This window comes from Pelmatolapia mariae, linkage group LG14 (genome assembly GCF_036321145.2).
Source record: "Pelmatolapia mariae isolate MD_Pm_ZW linkage group LG14, Pm_UMD_F_2, whole genome shotgun sequence".
Classification (NCBI taxonomy): domain Eukaryota; kingdom Metazoa; phylum Chordata; class Actinopteri; order Cichliformes; family Cichlidae; genus Pelmatolapia; species Pelmatolapia mariae.
The window spans coordinates 6,361,292-6,382,500 of NC_086239.1; the positions used below are offsets into that span (position 1 = coordinate 6,361,292).

General features: G+C 40.0%; 1 protein-coding gene across 3 annotated transcripts in view; it reads right to left on the minus strand.

The window, feature by feature from the left end:
• The window catches only part of LOC134641077 (endothelin-converting enzyme-like 1), a 53,384-nt gene that overhangs the window by 16,202 nt on the left and 15,973 nt on the right, over positions 1-21,209 (minus strand). For all 3 annotated transcript variants that reach the window (XM_063493279.1, XM_063493278.1, XM_063493277.1), the window contains 5 exons: positions 10,190-10,412; positions 6,314-6,412; positions 5,585-5,659; positions 1,005-1,108; positions 10-68 (listed from right to left, as the gene is read on the minus strand). In XM_063493279.1, coding sequence (XP_063349349.1) covers positions 10-68; positions 1,005-1,108; positions 5,585-5,659; positions 6,314-6,412; positions 10,190-10,412 — 560 coding nt within the window. The remainder of the gene's footprint in view (positions 1-9; positions 69-1,004; positions 1,109-5,584; positions 5,660-6,313; positions 6,413-10,189; positions 10,413-21,209) is intronic.

Genomic DNA, 21,209 nt, shown 5'->3' on the forward strand with positions numbered 1-21,209 from the left:
CACACTCACCCATTTGGTTCTTGTTAGGGAGGTAGTAGGCATTAAGCGCCTGTGGGGGGAGAAGCCACCTGAGGAGAAAAAAAACAGTCAAACAAACAGGGTTTTACAGAAGGGATTCCTCTCTCTCTCTCTCTCTCTCTCTCTCACACACACACACTGAAATCACCACTGAAAACACACCCAGATCTGGAACAGAATCCAAAAAAACCTCTGTGTGTGTGTGTCTCTCTCCCTAAACCCCCTGGTGAGAAGTATTCAGTGTGTGGGGTCCCAAGGCTAAAGCTCCTTTCTGCATATGAAAACACGGACAGTTCCACTTAAAGCCAGTCCAATTGATTGGCACAAAATCCCACAAATGACTAACGCTCAAAGTGTGAGATGCCCTTGTTCTAGGAGTGAGAGAATGATGGCTGTGCGTGGACTGCACAGAGATTCAGGGGAGACAAACACAATGAAAAGAAGTAGTATTTCTTTCTTTCTTCCTTTTTTTATTTCACAGCGACAAGACCGAGTGAGTGATGAAAGGTTCACTTTTTGGATGATAAGGCGAGGAGGGAGTGTGTGATTTAACTCTTCAGGGCGTTGAGTGTTGGCTAATGATACAGTTGTTTTGAGCACCTTGGAATACTAATGTGACTGTAATGTGTTGTCATAGCAGAGAGGCACTCAATTCAGGCATATGGGGCTGTATTTTAGAAAAATGAGTTGCATGTCCCACAGCACTTTTCTCCTGCCTGGCTGCTGCAGATAAGTAAATCAAATGGATTTTCTGCAGCTGTGTGCGTTGACTGGTATCTGTTGCTTTAATTTACAGGCACGTCAACAAATGTGTCCAACTAGAAAGGGATTCACGGGGACACATGTACAGGATGTCTGCCATGTTGGAAACACACTCTCGGTCGGTGAACTGCAGCATCCACTGAGAGCCTTGTTTAATTGCTCGCAGTGCTTGTCAGTGAACCGGTGCAGCTCAGTGTCTGTGCTAGAGAAATTGTGACACTCACGCTGTTTTGTCCACTTTTTCGTGAATTTTCCTGACAGACAGCTTGATGTTGAACTTGATGCTGTTGAGGATGTTCTTGAAGTAGGCTTTCTCGTCCACGTCGAACTGCACAGCATACATATGAAATGAGTCAGAATGAGAACACTTTCATTACATTATAAACAATGATGGGAATAACGGCGTTAAAAGTAACGGCGTTACTAACGGCGTTACTTTTTTCAGTAACGAGTAATCTAACTAATTACTATTCCTATCGTTACAACGGCGTTACAGTTACTAACAAGGAAACGCGGTCCGTTACTATTTTTCAACAAACAGACGGTTGAAGCTGTGTTCAGCTTACCGCATCTTATATCAGTTGCACGGAAGTAGCTGACTACGTAAGTACAGCTTTAAGTAGCTGCGCGCTCCCACGGAGGGCAATCACGATCACTGTCTAGCACAACACCTGGAGCTAAGGGGCAAAACAATCGCAGGAGTGCTGCTGTTTGACTGAGGAAGAATAAAGTAGTCGTGGTAAGTCAATCACATGACCACTTAAAGACAAAGCAACAAGGTGACATATAAATTGTGTCGATAGGCCACGTAAAACCAGAGTCATGATAAACAAGATATACGCGGCGTTTTTTCCTCAATAGTTTCGTCACGTTAGCGCTAGCAAGCACTCTGTGCTTATGAGCAAAAAAACAAAAAAACAAAACAGGGGAAGTTTTAGGAGTGACGGCGAGAGAGAGAGAGAGAGAGCAGAAAAAAGAGAGCGAGTTTTGAGATGTGAGAGATTTGTGACGTTTAGCGTGTTTGGAGTGTGTAGTTAATGTGTTGTCTTGTGTAGTTGTGGATAGTTTTGTGTCAGAACAATAAGGCGACTGCTGTCTCCAGGTAGAAACAGGAGTGATACACCTGCTGCTGTCAGACCTGCAGGTATCAGGCTGTGATGTTCTCCTTTATAGTGGACAGAAATAATTTTTTTGGAGTGGCACAAATAATTTGTGTGGCATCTTATTGATGCAGAACAGCTGATTGTTCTGTAAATAGTTTGAAATGGTTATTTTAAAAAAGGGTAAAAGGTAAATGGATGCAAATAACTTTGTTGTTTGCAAAACTTGTGCATAGGATTTTAAAATTGACAATTAATATTTGCATTTTAAGTTATGAAATATGATTCATTAAAGATGTTTGTGATTGTTACAGTAAAAATATAACTTTTTCTACTCTGATTTTATGTTTTTTGTCTGATTTTAGATCAATTGTGTTAATACAGTATGTCAAAATGAAAACATAACTGTAAGTTCAGACACGTGAGGTTGTGCTGAAAAGGATGATACCAAACAAGGCAAAGTAAATAGTTTTTAAAGGTAAAATGTGGAGGGAAAATCAAAAGTAGTAAAAAATGGCCAATTATACCCTGGACCCCAGAGGGTTAAACATTTTTTTTTTAAAGTAATGCAATAGTTACTTTTCAAGTAATTAATTACTTTTAGAATATTGTAACTCAGTTACTAACTCAGTTACTTTTTTGAAGAAGTAACTAGTAACTATAATTGAATTACTTTTTCAAAGTAACTTGCCCAACACTGATTATAAATCAATAATAAAATCACATTTTTGGAAACATGCCCATTAGATTCTTCCATCTTTTACCATTTGTGACATAAGACACAAAAGCTACTTTTGGGTTTCCACAGTGGGCAATGCTACAGGTTTGACTATAATGCCAGGTGCCCTTTCTGATGCAAACCCTAAAGAATTTGTGTCTCTTCCCACGGTTGAACCGGGCAGTGTTAGGTGAATGTGTAAACCACTAGTCTATTAAGCCCTTTTTAGACAAATAGCTGAAGAAGAAAGCTGAAATCTCGTCTATTTAGAGGAAATGGCCACTGATCACTTTTAGATCTATGATGAAATACAGGGTCTATCAAACACAGTCATCATATGACTGTGCAGCTGTTCACCAGTGGCAATCAAAACGTACTGTTAGAAGGGGAAAATTTGAGAGTTAGCAGCTGATAACAAGCTCAAAAAAGTATGAGACAGATCTGAAAATCATGTAAATGTCCAGATGCTGTGCATCCAGAGAAGGACCGGTTGAGCACTGACAATAAAATGTTCAAATTCTTCAATCGGTTAAGAGTTTAGGTGTTGTTTTCAATAGCACATGCATAATATTAATCAAGTATCATCCCTTATAGCTAACAGTACTGCTATATGTGCTGGTTACATCATGTATTGATTACTGTAATTGTATCCTCTCTAGTTTGCCACACAAACTTCTACATATACTTTAACAGGATGAAAATTGGTTCAGCTGCTTGTGTCATTACCAGAACCAATTCCACAGACCATTATTACCTCTGTCCTCCAACAGCTTCACCTATAAAATACCGAAATTAATGCTGAGATTCCATGCCTTACTTTCACGTTTTTCCATAATCTTGCACCTCTGTATCTCGCTGATCTGACCTAATCATCACCATCACCTTTATGTTTTCTGATATCCTCCCCCTCTGTTATATAACCTCTCATTATGCCACCCGACTCCTTCTGACTTCCATGGGCTTAACAGATTTCAGCCGAGTGGCCTCTCGTCTTTGGAACTCACATTTGCAATATTGATTCTCTCCTTAACTTTAAAGCCAGTCTTAAAACACATCATTTTAAGTTTGCGTATTCTATTTTTTAATGAATTATTGACTATTCAATTCTGAGATGTATCAACTTTTATTTCTAAGGTGTTTTCTAGCTGTGATTTTGGCTTTTGGGATTTTGGTATTTAATTACTTATAAAGTGTCCTTGAGTGTCCCAAAATGCGCCTATGAATAAGACGTATTATTATTTATTTATTTATTTATTTATTATTATTATTATTATTATTATTATTATGTAGGAAGTGTCCCATGCAAATTTAACTATTCAGTTGCAAACCCAAACCTCTCCACTCTCCACTTTAAGCTGTTGAAGACTGTTTATTTGTTTTTGTGATTCAGTTTATGGTTGTAGCTTGCATACACATACACACACAAATATAGTCAATTCTAGCTCCAAAGAACCAACATGGCAGCATGTTGTGGGCCAGTTTCCTTCGTGTCCTTTGTCACCTGTCTATAGCTTTATGCAACAGGTCAAGCTTTTCTATGAACACTATAACACTTCAGTCATTAAAAATGTTTTACATTATTGAATTAGGCAAAAAACAACAACAAAAATGTAAAAATTACACAGTCCCATTTTATGTCCCAGATGCCAGGAAATGGCTGTGTTCTAAAGATTAAACATTTCAATTACAACTTGCTAAATAAAGCTTCAGAGGTGCTCTTCCCTCCTGAGTCCAGTCTTTGCGCCGAACTTCATTTGTAAAATATTTATTAACAATTCTATATTGTTTGTGAAAGTCTGCCATGCTGTGGGGTAATTACGTCGTATGAATAGTGGTAAATAAAATGAATAAATAGTGGTAGCCTGCGTTGACTAGAAGGATCTTATTTTTGTTCCAGTATATGGCAGTACTGCTCCTCCTGCAGTGGCGACTCAGTCCTGACATTAAAATGCACTTGCAGTAGTTTATTGTACACAGACCGATTCTGTTCGCTTGGCAAAAGAATTTAATGTATCTTGCTTTGTAACATCTCCATCCTTTACACTGGCAATAAACACACCATTGCTCATGCTTGCTCTTTTTGCTTGTTGAGTCTCACAGGGCTAGATGAGCTTCTTTGAGTTTGTGACAAAAATGCACATCTGCTGAAAATGATGGTAGCAGACTGAGGAACAGAACTTTCACTTACTTTAATAATGAATGAAATTGTTGACATATATTTTGGTGTTTTAGTCTATACAAAAACAAAGATAAACCATACTAATGAGCTTTAAAGGAGACAATCAGTTTGGTTACCTCTGGATTAAGCAGTCTAGCTGTTTCCCTATTCCCCTTGCTGTTGCCTATGCTAAGCTCACTATCTGCTGATGACATCCTAAATTGTAACACATTACTTAAGGAAGGAATTCTTCAAAAGCTTAATTTTTTTTTTGCATTAGCTATGTTACTTTAAGTGAACATACAATACTGTGGACAAAGTCTTTCACACAAGCGAAGTGATGAGGAACTCAAAAACTCTGGGGCTGAAAAATGAAGCCAACGCTGAAGCCGAAAACTGCAGTTTCTCTAAAAGGACACTTCAACTGAGCGAGTCCCCATAGACTCCTGTGTTAAAATATCTAAATAAACAACAATACAATTCATAATTACAGTCTGGTATAAAAAAGAATGCTTAACAAAGTGCTTAACAAATTTATCAGACCGCATGTTATAAAAAAGAAGCATGAATATTTTAGAATTCTGTCAAAAACTTGTTTAAAACTAAAAATTATGTTGTTATTTAGTAAATAACCGAAATATTGCATGTTAAATAAAAAAAGCAATCATGCACTTTACTATGCTAAACTATACCATAATAATGTGTCATAGAAAAACAACTGTAAAGACAGACAGAGTGAGGTAGAGCAGGCTGCTGGGAAACTGGATTAGTGTAAGTGTGGTAAGGATGACCGCATGCTGCAGAGTGAAAAAGATGATGATGACTCACTTCATATTCTTGATCAATGAGCTCAGGTTCGAGCAGGAAGTCTGGGTATCCTGTCATCACTATCATGTGCTTCAGCTGGGTGAGAAGATAAAGAAAATGACAGCAGAAGGGAAGAAAAAGTGGGGGGCAAACAACCAAACACCCCACATCCACTAATACAGCAGCAACTAATAAGCACCCATACACATTTAGTTTAGGACACAGGCCCTGACAGAGCACACGCACACACACACACACACACACACACACACACACACACACACACACACACACACACACACCTACACACGTGCATGCACGCACACAGACAGACACACACACACACACACACACACACACACACACACACACACACACACACACACACACACACACACACAAAAGCATCTGCTAATCAAGCAAACCCAATGTAATAGGATTACAGGGAAGCTCTTTATATTCAGCATGGCCCTCTAAAAGGATTATAACTTCAGATTGTAAAAGTATTAGAAGGGATATCTTCCAGTGCAGACCCTAAATCAGCACCACAGAGAGATCCGGATTAGGCAATCCTCACTTCTCAATGTCAAGCCCTAGATGTATTCTATCACACACTTCTATCTAACAAGCAATCAGTCAAAGTCCCGGAAAGAAAAGAATCGCAAAGAAATAATTGAATCCTTTTCAAAAACTAATTGGATCTAGCAGAAGTCATGTTTGTGATGCAGAGGCTCAGTTAGTGCTCCAAACCTTTGCTCTAGCAGCATCCTTGGTGGCTTCATCCATCCAGTCAAGTTCCTGCAGCCGGAGGTCCAGAGAGTGCTTTATGTCCTCTACCAGCTCCTGTACCTGTAGAGAGATCATCCCGCAATTCATTACGTGTTCATTTTAAGCCCCACATAAGTGTTCTTGTACTCTATTCTAGAGTAGCTTTGCATGATTCACAGTTCAAAATAATCCTTATTTATTGTAAACTGGGTGTTGGTGCAGCTCCTTTAGTCATCCTATCTGAAACAAACTGTTTTAGCTCCACTCCCTTTAAATATATTCCCACTGTCAAATACTTTGTGGTAAATAAGTAATAGCTGCATCTGCAGTGAGCCTGTCATCCTGTGCTCCATCTGTAGCATGCTGGATTGAAGTTACTGACTACAGTTTGACAAACTACTTGGAGAAACAAGGTAAACAACTGAACTGTGAGGGGACTGTTCAGTACTAAACTGATTACAAAATGTCTTTGTCTTTCACACAAATGAAAAAATTAAATAATACTAACACGAGCTGTGAAAAACTTGTTTGGTCATGGCGAGGCTGCTAATAAACATGATCTACAAGGTCTTAAATTAAGAAAGAATCTAAAACAACTCTAAAAGGTTGGAGTATTTTTTGAATTTGCCTCTAAACATCTTGAAAAGGTAATTCACCACAGTGGAGCCGCTAACTGGTGACCTTTCAATTTAATGGCTATTTTTTTTTATCCCACTGGGCAAACTGATCAAGCCAAAGGGACTTGAACTGCAGGTTTATAGTGCTGATATCAGCAGGCAGAGAAACAACAGCTGTGACCAGCCCAGACAAGGAAGTTTACCATGTGACAAATGAGATGAAATTTAAATGTGTCCATCCATCCTTCCATTTTCTTTCTTATCCAATTCGGGGTTAGACAAGCCTACCCCAGCTGCCACAAGGTAAGAGAACACTGTAAAAACCTCTACAGTGGGGACGCCAACCCGAGATTTGAACCTACACTTGCTTGCTGTGAGGTGACAGTAACGTCTTTACTCCCTACTGCCTGAACTACCATATAGATGTATGGAAATGGCATAATTGACAGATACCACTGCTGATTCAACCATGTTGACTGGGTTGTGACTCCAAGAAGAGGCACAATTTCTGATGCAGATTCTCATGCCTCAGGTGTGTCTTTCCATACCTCCTCCTCCGTCTTCTACCAGTGTCTAAACCTCTGTTAGATAAACTGTTTTCAAGGGCTTGTATTTAGAATGCAACAAATCCAAATAATTAAATAAATGGAAGGTCAAGCTACAAACTGCAGATGTAGTGTTGTTTGTGCTGGTGTGTCTATAACTAATTGGATTTTGATTACGTTAGGCTGCAAGTTTTTGTAGCTCCATTAGTGCAGTTTTTAATGTCACAAGAGTGGAAAGCAAACTTTAATGTCTGATATGTAATTACCTAAACTGTGTTGCTGAAAAGTGTTCAAACCAGCACTCAAGCTCTTACATCGCTTTTCTGTTTTCCAGCTCAAGCAACTGAAATTGGACACTTTTAAGCCCCAGCTCTGCACGCAGGGTGATAAAACTTGCAGACTTTTGTTTTTATTTTTAAATTTCATACTGCAGAAGAAACCTTCTAAAACATTTTCATCTTAACCTGTAATTGAATATCAAGTACCTACTTAGTGCCACAAATATAACACTAATCTTGACGTTTTTGGCATCAACTGTCCAAAACTTCTCTGGATTACAACTTGTGCTTTCTGGAACTGCTCTAAGCAGAAATGCTACTCCTAAACGACACCGGGACATGTTGTGTCTTTCAGTTCGCTCCACATTGGTGATTCAGGATAACAAGGAGTCTCGTCTTTCCCCCTCTGTCTTCTGCCTTTCAGCATCAGCTCCCGAGACTCATTAATTCTTGTTGGTGCTGAGATAAGCAGGATTGGTGAGTCAGTCAAGGCATCACACATCGCCACCGGCTTTGCATCCGGTAATGCTCTTGTGTTGATAATGAGGGCTCCAACCTGTGTGGACATGGCATGATCGTACACAGCGACGTCTGTGAGCAGTGTGAGATATGACCGGTGTGGAAAAGGTGAGGTTAAAAAAAACAAAAGGCAATAACCTCGCTCAAGGCTTCCCTCCACATCTGCAAGAAAGAGGAAGATGATGTTTTGAGTGATTTTTTAAATGACTTAGAGATGCTCATGGGATTAGCACCACTTCATCTGATGAGAACTTTCCCTACTGTATGCTTGATCATATAAATCCTTCCTCTCTGGTCTTTTATTAATCAGAAAGGCTCCACTAGCTTGAAGCATTTTTGAGATTTACACTTAGTATCTTATTAGAATCTTGAATGGAATTTAAATTTCAATTAATGCAAAGAGTAAAGAAAGTACTCAGCACCCATAACTTATCCAGTTGGGCCAACTTTCTTTATGTGTTATAGAGCTTTGGTAGAGTTTTAAAAGGTTGCAAGACAGATAGCTGATGAGGGATGAAGCATGTACAGTGGACAGTGAGAGTATAAGAAAATGATGAAAGGGAGATGATGAAGGGCTTAAAGATAGAGCATAGGGTTACAGAGGTTAGAAATCCCATTGGGAACCATATCCCCATGTCCCAGAGTAGACATGGGAGTGAGATGAGACTATGTATGGGGAAAGATTAAGGTGAAAGCGAACGGGACCAGAGGGCAGAGGTGAGGGGTTTAGTAATGACTGACCTAGGCAGAAAGCAAAATAGCGAATGAGAAGTAGAGACTAGAATCCAGGATTTTCAGATCCCACACCATAAAACAATGTCAAATCACATGGCACACCACCAAACAATAATCTGGCTCGAAATTTTCTCCAGGACCCAGGTTAGAATGACTACTATTTTGCACTGCGTTGTCTCACTCGCAGCATGACTATATAATTTCCTCTTCATTTTCTGTTTCTTCTGTTTTACCAGCAGTTAGCAATACACACACGTGAGTCGTTTGGTACCGGGCCGCGAGAGTTGAGGCTCAGGTGTGAAATGTATGGTTTTCAGGGTTTTTATCGGTTTTCAGCGTTATTTTGTTATCGTTTTTATCGTTAACTCGGTTTTCCTGGGTCTTTTCACGTGTGTTATGAATAAATCTTCTTTTTTTCGGTACCGGTACTAGTTTTATTTTGTTGTATTTATCCGCGACACCTTAAAGGCCGGTCCGTGAAAATATTGTCGGGCATAAACCGGTCCGTGGCGCAAAAAAGGTTGGGGACCGCTGGCTTAGAGTACAGGTGAAACCAGACATTCTTCCACGGCACACCTCTGTGCCACGGCACAGTGATTTGGAAACACTGGAATTGCATGTAGGAACAGGAACAGGGCTTTCATGTTTTGTTCTAATAATGCATCATGGAGTAAATGGTGCAATGGTGAAACTCATAGCTACACAGTGGGGTGACCGTGGTTCACGGGGTTGGGAAGTTTATTTCAGACAGTGTATGAACTGAGGTGCTGCACCTTGACCCTTTATAAGATCATGCACGGTGACTCTAGTAGAGTGCACAAATTAAACTTTGTAATTTTTCTCAATCACTTGTAAGTCACCCAGATTATTTTATGACTTCTTTTCTTGAAAAATAATGACCCCCAAGTTTGGTTAAAACATTACAATTTTGGGTATATAAATTAATAAACTTATAAACTTATAAACGTAGTTCAGCCAGGCTGGGTCTCTGCTAAGAGCCTAAACTGCTAATAAATTCAAACTGATGTAATATCTGTCGAGTTTCTAATGTTAAAAAAGTGGATTCAAGTCTGAGGCTGATTTCCTTTGAAAACAGCCTCTTTACCACTTTACCATCTTTACCACTACAGCGCCCCCTACCACCAGTCCACCCAGATTCCAGACCTTAGCCCGGCTCTCTGAGGAGAAGTGTTGCTGGACGAACAGGGCTCCCAGGGCCATGCCGAAGTGTTTGTTTGTCTGGGTGAGGCAGAGCCTGCCTAGTTCTAGCTGCTGCTCAGTGCCGTCAATCTCTCGGGAAAACTCATGGATGGTGCTGCGGAAGGCCGTGGACAGATGTTCGCTCAGTGCTGCCACAATACGCCACAGCATGTAGTTATGAAGAACCCTAAGACAGAGGACACAAGAAGTAGCTAGTTACATTATGTAGTTTAAGGAAAATATATACTTTACAAAAATGTTTTTGAGACATACGTTTCTAGCAGAGAACCTTACTTATTTGATTAGATATGAAATGACCTCAAGGAAAACAGTGTAGACTTCTATAAATGAGACTCCAGCCTCATGCGATTGGGTTTAACATTACAGGAAAAGGATAAAATACTCCAAGTGGCCCCTGGTAATTAGAAGTTGTTGCCAAGGATGAGATTTTAAACATCTCAAAAATGACAGAATCATACCGTCATGACAGCTAGCAAAGTTGTAACATGTTTTTAGTGTCAGTATAACAGACTGATGGTTTGTGGAGCTGACATTACAAGCAGGAAGTGCTAATCACTAGTATGGTGTCCATCTAATGAGACATTATTAAAACAACATTTAAATACAAAAGAAGCATTACAGTCACATAACTACCACCAAATTCAGTCCTGTTGCTATGACACACTTTTAATGACAAACACAAACAAGCTAAGCTGTATTTTATAGGACACTGGTAAATACTAAAACAAAAGCATAAAAAGAGAAAAGTCAAATATTCCCTTGTGTCAGTTGTAAGCAAATTAGCTAACATTAACTAATTTTAGCTAAAAACTGCTAGTTAACGGGTAGCAGTGAAAATCCTGAACTATACCAGAGTGTATTCATAATCTTTTTGAATAATGATTTTCACTTCTAAGGTTTTGTTACTTTCAAAACCTAAATAGCATTGCTTTCTAGCACAGTTACCCCTTTGTTCTCTTTGTAAAGTGACATCCACTATATCTAACAGTAATCTAGTCCCATCTGGCCCAAACTGCTGTTTTTCCATCTGCCCTCAAAGCCATTTAAGAGTCAGAAAAGTCAGAGAGAAAACAAGAGGGAGACAGTGATCGAAGAGAATAGTGAGCAGTGAATAGTGAGGAGTCAAGAGGGCCCAACAGTTAAAGAACAACTCCCTCCAATCCAGACTGACTCACAGCAGAGGGGTGAAGAAAATGTCGAGCGGGAGGAAAGAAAATGGATCATTCATTTATGTATTCAAGCTGTGTCTTCTTCGATGAAGTGCTGGTGTGTCCTCGTGCCCCCACTGGGAGCAAGCATCTACTCTGCCCTGCGGGGACAAATGCCCCCTCCTCCTACTGTGAAGCTCCATGCAAACCTCGAGGCATATTGTTGTTGTTTTCCTCATTTTTATAAAAAAAAAAAAAATTCCCTTTGCGTGACAGATATTAAATCAAAAGCGCCTTGGCAACAGCACCCTGAGGTCTTGCCAGCAAAGCACTTCTGAAGTGAATTTAATTGACGGGAAAAGGAAGAGGAAGTGGAGGATGGGAGGGTAAAAAAAACAAAAAAGGAGAGACTCAGGTGGTATCATCTAATCAGCACGAGTTACAGGTGGGGCTGCTTTGTTTCATTAGCCGGTTTTGTTGTCAAATATTTGTTCCACATTACTGAACATGGACAGGTGTGAGTTTATTTTTTTTTAAATGCATTTGAGTATCTGTGTGTGTGTGTGTGTGTGTGTGTGTGTGTGTGTGTGTGTGTGTGTTTGGCACAGGGTGCCCAGCAGGGCAGCCACATGTGTGGAAGTCATCTATATGATAATAGTAAAAGTACAGCGTCTCTGCTGTTTGTGTGGGAGCGATGTGTGAGCTGTTTTACTCGAGGCATCTTTGAGGAACAGTAATGACTGTAATCTCTAAGAGTAAGTGCGGTTACTGAAACCCAAACTCGCATCTAAAGTTTGCTCATTTAGAGGGCTCATAATTTTGTTTTAGGAGGCTTCTGGAAAAGGTTTTGTAGGTAACAAAACAAAAACAACAAAGGGAGGCACATCCATCACACAAAAATGTTTTAAATTCTCAAAGAATCTAAAACATATATTTACAAGAACAGACACTTTTAGGGTACAGTTTAATTAATGTGCTAGTGTAAATATCAGTTGTATCTGTTTGCTTTCCAGGGGAATGTTCAGATTGCAGGAATGGGATAACACATGCACCACCCAGCACCACTCCAATACCACTGGTTTAGAGTACTGTTAATTACATTGTCTCTTACATTACCATCAGGTGAGAATATGTAATGTACCTTGGTACTTTATTCAAGTACTTTATTAAAATAAAGTTTTAATGTTCTTGTACTTCTTATATTTGTGTTTCTGTTGTGCCGATTTTACCTCTACTTCACTACATGTTGTATGAAACTATTAGATGTTGTCAGTACCATTTATTTTAACGTTTTAGTTAGCTTAGCAGGTTGTTTGTTATCCACACCACCTACTCTGTGCCTAAAAATGAAAGTCTGCTTTATTGCACTGAAGTAAAAGCACTTTTTTTAATCAGAAAAATTACTTTATTTTATCATAAGTAACAGAAGTTGGTTCTATAACCAATCTATGATTACTCATTAAATAATCAGATTACTAATACTGATATTACTGCGCTAAGCAACATTTTAGTATTGTAGCCATAGGCTGTGTATAAAAAATGGACATCATGTCTGTCTTTCTCACGTTAAGACAGGGGCATAAAATAACAGATTTAGCAACTTTAAAGGTTAAAGTTGAATAAAATGTTTAGCATAAATTAGCAAACTTTCCCCCTGAGATAAAAACTTCAGACTTTATAAACATTGCATCACATGATTAATAAACTCTTTCAAACACGTAAAATGTAACACTTGATAAGAGTGTTTTCTGCGCCCTCATCCATACTGACAGGCACACGTGTGTGTACTTTGCTGCGATTCCATTACTGCACAGAGTTAAATGAAAGCAGTGTCAGTGAGAGCGCTGCACAGATCAAGCGGTAGGTCTTAATCACCAGAGGACTGAGTGAAGGCTCATTAGCTGAATGGATTTTAATGGGGCTAGTTAGGGAGATGAAAAGACACTGTCCCCTTGCACTGCATCAGCGCATTACTGCAGGTAATGACCCTGACGGTAATGGAGGAGGGAGGGCCACCTCTCTTCCAGGCTTCACTAGAGGTAAACTATAATTTTGGCCTGACAGGAGAAACGTCTTGCGTTTGATTATTTTGTTAAATCATAAAATTAAAGTGGAATAATGGTATTCGGGCACAAGCCTTTAGGTTGCAAAACCAAAGCACAACAGAGACAACAAATCACATATATTTATACCTTTTAGTGGAGACTTACCCAAATTACCTGAGTGTAGCCTAACTGCACATAAATTCAGCTAAGCTAGGACTCAAATCATGCCTGCTGAAAGCTATAGCGCCATAAAATCTACTGTTTGGTAAACCACTTATTCGCAAAATGCTTTACGGCTACACTGAGCGTACTGTACATTTTTAATGGCATCCCACCCAGCAGGAAGTAAACCCTCCACTGCTGCTGCCCCACTTCTGTGTGCTGAAACACACAAAAAAATGACAGATTCTCCCGCTCGCCTTCGAATTGCACAGCCCAAACAAAACCGGATTCCCACACACACGCCCTCAAGAGTGACAGATGAACAGACGGAGCAGACAGAGGGAGCCGCAAGGGAGGAGTGTGTGTGTGTGTGTGAGAGAGAGAGACGCTGGTGTTGTCATTATGCTTTCCCCTTCATTGGAGGCCTGCTCATCTGGCTAATGGGATTGGCTGCAGTTGCCACTGTGCGTGGGGACCACATACACACATGCAATGGAGGGAGTATGAAGAAGAAGAGAAGGGTGGATGAAGGATGAGGAGACATGCAAGTGTGATTGCTCTTGTCAGTAGATTTGTATGATGAGAAAGACTTGAATGTGAGAACATGGAAGAGAAGAAGAATAAAGAGAAGGACCTTGGCTGTAGCTGCCTGTAAAGATGGAGGGCTTGAGAAACAGGCAGTGGACAAAAAAAGAGAGAGATAGAGCTGTCAGTAGCAACCTGAAACCACTAAGGTGAAGAGGAGGAAGGGAAAAAGAGCAATAAAGGAAGTATGCAAGATGGAAACACCTGGGAAGGAAGGTAAAGAGTGACAGGCAGATGCAACTTAAAAAAACAACAACTTTGGAGACAGTATAAAAAGGAAGCTGTCTGGAAGTAAATGAAGCAAAAGAAAAGGAATCAAAGTCGGAGATAAAAAATAATTGATGAAGGAAAGAAGCAGTGGTGGAAACAGAAAGTAGGAATAAAACGGAAGGAAGAGAGCGAGGAACAAAAAGAAAGCAGGGTGTTAAAACGAAGAAAGGGTGACTCATTAATTTTTAACCAGCCATCCTGTCATCCTACAGGCGGCTCAAGCACCTGTCTGTGCCATCTCCTTCTTCGCCTGTGACCTTTTCACCTCTCAATGTATTTTTTTCAGTTCCTTGACTTTAACAAGAATCCAAACTATCCTGCTTGTTTTTTTTTGTATTTGTATGAATGTCAGCCTGTGCTCTTCCTTTGTGTGTGTGTCTCTGTGTTAGTAAGTGATAGAATCCAGTAGAGAACAAAATTGTTTCTGTTTTTTTAAGTGATCCATTAGTGGCCTTGCGAGAAACCAAACCTGCCCTCCATCTGCTCTACAGGATGATGACAATTGCCCAGCACCTCCGCCATGACCTCTTACTCCTGCTGTGTGAAGCTAACCTATTTCACTCTGTGGTAGTTGACAGGAAACACATGTTTGGAGGGAGAAGTTTCTTACTACAACTGACTACAAAAAGGTTATATTTCTGTTTTCTTTTCCCACATTATGCATTATGGTACTTATTTGAATTCTGAGATGGACTGAAACAATAATTCTGCAGTGGGAATCACTCTGTTCATGCAGACCACTAGACTTAATTTTGTAGGATAGCGTCAATAAATGCTGTTAAGCGCCTTGAGGCGACTTTTGTTGTGATTTGGCGCTATATAAATAAAATTGAATTGAATTGATAGAAAGGATACACATCCAGAACTAGTCTACACTTTTTTACACTTTTTTTGCATCAAGCACTTCACACAGAAAGCACATGGAAAATGTGTGTTTGTGTGTTTCACATAAAAAGCACCCCTCTTGCCTGAGAATGCAGCCAACAAAGAGGTGCCAAAAACTGCAGTTTCTGTCTGGAGCAGCCACTTAAGGCTGGCTCCAAAAACAAGTCAATCCCCAACCACTGACATGTTAAAATCACAGAATTAACAGCAATAAAAAGCATGTTTATTTGGTCTCTATGAATAGACTGGCCCTTCTGTATGATGCAGCTGATCCAACTTTATTAAGGCTTGAATTTAAGGTCACTCTGACTGGGAACATGCTGACCCAGACAGCTGAGGCCTTGCTTTTGTTAATTCCTGGAGACTGAAGTGGGCCTCTCGACAGCCTTAGTGCTGTTGGTACCTTTTGGAACAATTTATGGGAAATTTAATGTAAATATCTCAAAAATATTACGACATGTTGTCTGGTACAGACTGTGCAGGAAAGGTGAATAAAATTAGGACATTTTATTAGCCTGTTACTTAGCACTTAGCAGTGGTCAGCTAATAACATTACATTACAAAGTTCCTCTAGAACACTGTAAACTAGCCGTATGACAGTTTATGTTAAAATTGCATCATTTAGAAGTATTCAGTTTGCAATGTCAAGCAGCGCTGTTTTCTTATGATAGTATTTTGCAAAACATGCTAATATGCGTGTTTAAGGTAAACCTACATAGCTCTGCTAGCAAGGACGATGACTCCTATATTAATTGGTTAATAGGCACCTTTTGTTATTGTGACATCACTGGTATTGTTATTGGAAGTTTAGCTTCACCTTCATGTTATCTGTAATTTTTATTTGAAGCATGTGTGCAAAACTGGAAAGACCTCTTGATGTGGAAGCAAGTCTTCATAAGTTATGCTAATGAGCAACATCCTTCAAGAAATCGAATAGCTCACCACCCACCTTTGTTTAAAACCTAATAATGAATTTCCTGTCAGACAGAACCTGAGATGGACTGAAGGTGGGAGGAAGATGACAAGAAAGAAAGAAAGATAGTGAGAGACTTGGTGGTACAGGTAGGATCATTCAAGGAGGAGGAGGTAGAGAGGTGACGGGGCCAGAAATGTACGGGAGCCATGGACGACGTGCAGATGGAGAGAAAAGAGAGCGAGAGGTTGCTTCATCTGAGACTGAAGCTTTTACCTTTCAAATGAAATATAAATATTGGCTGCAATCAAGCATAAAACTCAGTGAAAGAGCAATGCTAAACTGCCTAGTTACAATACAGTTTGATTGATTTAGGAAATCTTACTGTTGTTTTTTATTTAAAACCGAAAACCTTCGTAAGTCAAATGTCTAAAAAACAAAAACAAACCCAAGTTAGTTGAATAATTCCCAATGATACATATTTATTTCACAAGTTTTATGCTTATTTACTATCTATTTCCCTGTCAGAAACAGACTGCAGTGCTTTAAAGGTCATCAGTGTGCAAAATAGGCAAAATTCACTGGTACAGTTTAGAAATATTAGTTTGACTTCAATGCAGTCTAATAAATGGCACTTGTGGTGAGGTGGAGGACTGGAGTGAGCGTGTCATCTAGGGCTAGGCCACATGTGTGAGAGGTTTTAATCTTTGGTTTTAAATGGAAGCAGTTCAGACTGCTTTGAATCTGAAGGTTGTTTCTCCTTTGTGGCAAAGTGAGAACAGCATATCAAAATTTCTTTTCACGCGTACAAATGGAACTGAAAAGTTAACATTTCAGATTCTATCTTTTTCTTCTTATCCAGTTCAGGGTTGTTGGATGGCTGGAGCCTATCCCAGCTACCATACAGGGAGAACATACAAACTCCACACAGAAAACAATCAGCCAGTAGGTGGTTTCGATCCCAGGACCTTTTTGCTGTGATAAGGTGCCAGAGTGGTTAGCACTGAGGCAGTAGTGCTACCGCTATATCACCATGATGCCCCCATTTTAAAATCAGTGTTACTGAGTAGGTTTATAGGAATGTCAGCAACTGCAGGGTATTAGGCTGAATTTAAAGAAAAGAGGAGCTAAAACTTCTTGTCAGACAGCGGGTATACTGACCGGCCGCATACAAGCCAGTGTAACGTAAAATAGTATTTTTTTGAACTGTGAACCATGCTTCTCAAATGTGGTTCGAGAATAAAAAAGCTACAGTAAGAAATGAGCATAATGGGTCCCTTTACACACAGTGTTCCCAAACACCAGTCAGTTTAACAAGCAGAGGATGAACTGCAGGCAGGTTTACCGGGATAAATACTGCATCTATTGAGTACAAGGTGTGTAGCTCCACACTAAAGCCTATATCTGCCGATTGTTATAGCTGACTGCGTGCATGAGTGATAAAAGAGAGAAAACACAGGCTGTCAGATAGTCACTGGTGGAGAGAACAAAGGACAGAAGGAGAGGATGATTGAAACATTGTGCAGAATCTATTACTAAAGCCATCGGGGGGATAGATGGACGTACCACTACAAGAGAAGATTGGTAAACAACAAGGGAAGAGACAGAGCATCAAACCTGGAGTCTGCAACCCGAAGAGACATGAATTGGTGCTAATGGATGTGACGGTGGCAATGGCAATGGTAAGGGTTAGGAATCCCTTAAAGATATAAAGCTTACAGTCTTGTGATTATTTCACGAAGAGAAGACTGGCTAACAGAGATAGGAAAGAACCTGCTTAACAAGTGGAGCAAAAACAGATGAATTGACAAAATGTGATATGGAGGAGATGCTTTCACTGATGGCACTTGGACTAAATCACAGCAACACATCCTGTCATTCGTAGAAGCTAATGAAAGTAAGCAGGGATAACACAAAAGTGAACAATCACCTTTATTTAAATCCTTTAAAATGGATGAAAAGGGAATCAAAAGCCAGCAATAACTTAAGATAAGCATTTAAAAAATGCCCAGCAATCATTCATCTTTTCTATGCTGTGTCTTACCTCAAGCTACACTACACTTTTGCATCACAGTCTAGCAAAAAATACAGCATGGTGTTTGCCATGTTTATCATCAGTCCATCTAGAACCATTTTCAAGGATGCACTGGAGCCCTATACTTGTCTAGAAATCACCTGACCTAGGTGCATGTCAGAACACTAATGTCTGGATGCAGTGGGAGATCCCAAAATACTCTTTAGGAGTAAAATTCATCTGTGATAATCACTTATCAGAAGATTTCTTCTGTAGCTGTTACATTGAAGAAGTCCCCAAAATGAAACAAACTTGCATTTTTGTTTAAATGATGGTTGTATTTTGCTGTGAAAAACAGGAAAACATTAGCACACTGACCCCAGAAAGTTGATTCTGTTCATCAGGACGTAGTGCTTTCGGTGGGTTAAACATTTTATCACTCAGCCTCAGCTGGCTGCAGGTTTCCCCAGCCTCATAAATGGTGCAGTTGCATAATGGATACGATTAGCTGTGAGCTCAGCTTCATGATCATTAATATGTAAATTGTCATGACCATCCATGGGCATAAGTATTGTTCTCACAGAGTTAGGGAATGGCTGCAATCACAGCAATGTAACATGGTGTAAGATCTTCTTCGATTCAGGAATGGTCATTCTGTTTTCACATAAATGGCCTCCTTGACTCCTCGTTTAAACCAGTGTTCCTTCCCCTCCAGGATGTGCACATGCTCATTATTAAACAAGTGGCCACTGGCCTGGAGGTTTAAATAGACCGCAGAGTCCTAGCCCACTGTGGTAGCTCTTCTGTAGCTCCCAGAGGTTGTATGGGTTCCCTGATGTATAATTCACGGCCATCCTCCAGGCAACTCTGTTTGTCCCAGGGGACTCGATCCTTGAGGTGGACCAAATTTTGGCACAGCGTGTTTTGGGGTTTGAAAGCCACCGAGATGCAGTGTTTTTAAAAAAAATGTGTCTCAGCTGTACAGCTGACACATAAGGGATCACCAGTGGTTTTCGTCTAGACAGCAATTGTCCTTATTCTCTTCTGGGTTGCCTGGAGCATACTTTGGGTGCCTTCCCAGCTTTGATAAATGTTTAGCTGGATTAGCTACATGTATTCAGGGCCTTTTTTAATAAGGCTGCTGTGTCTGTGGGGATGGTGTTTGTGTCCTGATGACACACAGTTGTGCTCCAGTGGATGGTGAGAGTTAAACGTTAAATACTGATGTTTATGCATTGGTTTATCTTACAGGTCAAGTTTGTCCCCCATTACTGATGGAAATTTCACAGTCCAAGAATGCTAGCCTGTCATTTTTCATATCTTCTGTGGTGAATTTGATGTGTTTGCTCATGAGTTAATGTGAACCTTGAATTGTGGTACACCCAATCCATAGATTTGATTGTTACCCAGGTGCCATCAACATACCTGAACCGATCACTCGGTGGGGTAACAGAGCCTTTTTTCCCACTGTCTCCATATACTGTTAACCACAATGTGTGATACTGGGGAACCCATGGCGCACCCATGTTTCGGTGTGATGTGAGTGCCTTCTTGATGCTGATATTGGACACTGGAGGCTTTGTATTACTGGGACAGGCTAAAGCTTTCATCCACAGTTGCAGTTGTCGCCATCACTCTGCTTTGGCATTCGCATCTGCATCTACAGTGTTGTTATTTGAGATATCCGATTCTGTGGCTGTGATCAGTTCTACTAGCGTATTTGCCTCTGCATGAAAGCAAAGTTCGACCCCTTAGCAATAATGTCTTTCTCTGCCTGAGTGAGTTGCCTGTCAGACAAATTCTTCACCCACTTGTCCACTTCCCCTGTGGCTTGTTTTTAAGGAAACTCTCTACTCTATGCTGATGTTTCTGGTGCCTAACAGCTAGATCCTGCCTGGTCTTACACTTTTCCTTCTGTGCTAAACGACCCTTCCTGGTAAATTTGAGCACCTGTTGAAGAGTGAAGCAATATAATTGAACACATCACTTGATCAATGGAGAAATTAGTTAGTCTCACCTGCTCATTTAGCAGCTGACTCTGTGCCTTCTGGAGGACTTTGTTAGCTTGGTGGCCCTTGACAGATGATCTCAGTGCAGACTTTTAGGAGCAATCCCACACTGTCTGCATCTGAGACTGAATCTCAGGTGGTAGCTATAGTCTGCCGTCTTACATGTCGTATGCTCATACTCATGTACAAGCTTTAGGCAGTCCTTGCCAAAGTGAAGCAAAATGTCTTGATACGTGCTCAATCATCCAAGTATGGAAATCCCAGGAAGTTGATTCTGTTCATCTGGATGTCACGTTTTCAGTGGGAGAAATGTTTCATCACTCGTCTAACTGACTGCTTTAGCCCACTGAACAATCACCACTGCTGAGTGATACAAAGCTCACAGTGAAACTCAGGCTTTCCTTTCAGTCTGTTTAATGCAGGCATTTGCCATCTGTCAAACATCTGCGCTTCATCTGTACCTTCAGCCGGGTGTGTCCAGAATGTTCTGTACAGCCTGAATATTAAAATGTGATTTTTTCAGATTACAGTAAAATGAGTGATTGGTATATATTGCTGTTTAAAAACACTTAAAGAGCTGAAGTCACTAAAGAATAACTATTGTTCAGTAACTATACTAACACTAGCAGTTCTTTTAGGCATTATAACATCATATAACATTCTGACAAATTTGCATTGGTTAATTCCCCTTATACAAACCAATTCTGATTTGTAATTGCAAACTTTAATAATTATTCCAAGCTGCAGGATGTCAGATAGCTAATTATTTGTTTGTAGAGTTGCACTTTGTGCTGAATTTTTTATGTAATATATCCTAAGATCTGTTATAAATTCTTCCAGGGGGCAAAAGTTTTCTGTTGAAGGTAACAAAGCTAGGTGGGTTGAAACTGTACCACAGTCAGTTATTTCAGCATTTTTTTTTTAATGACAAA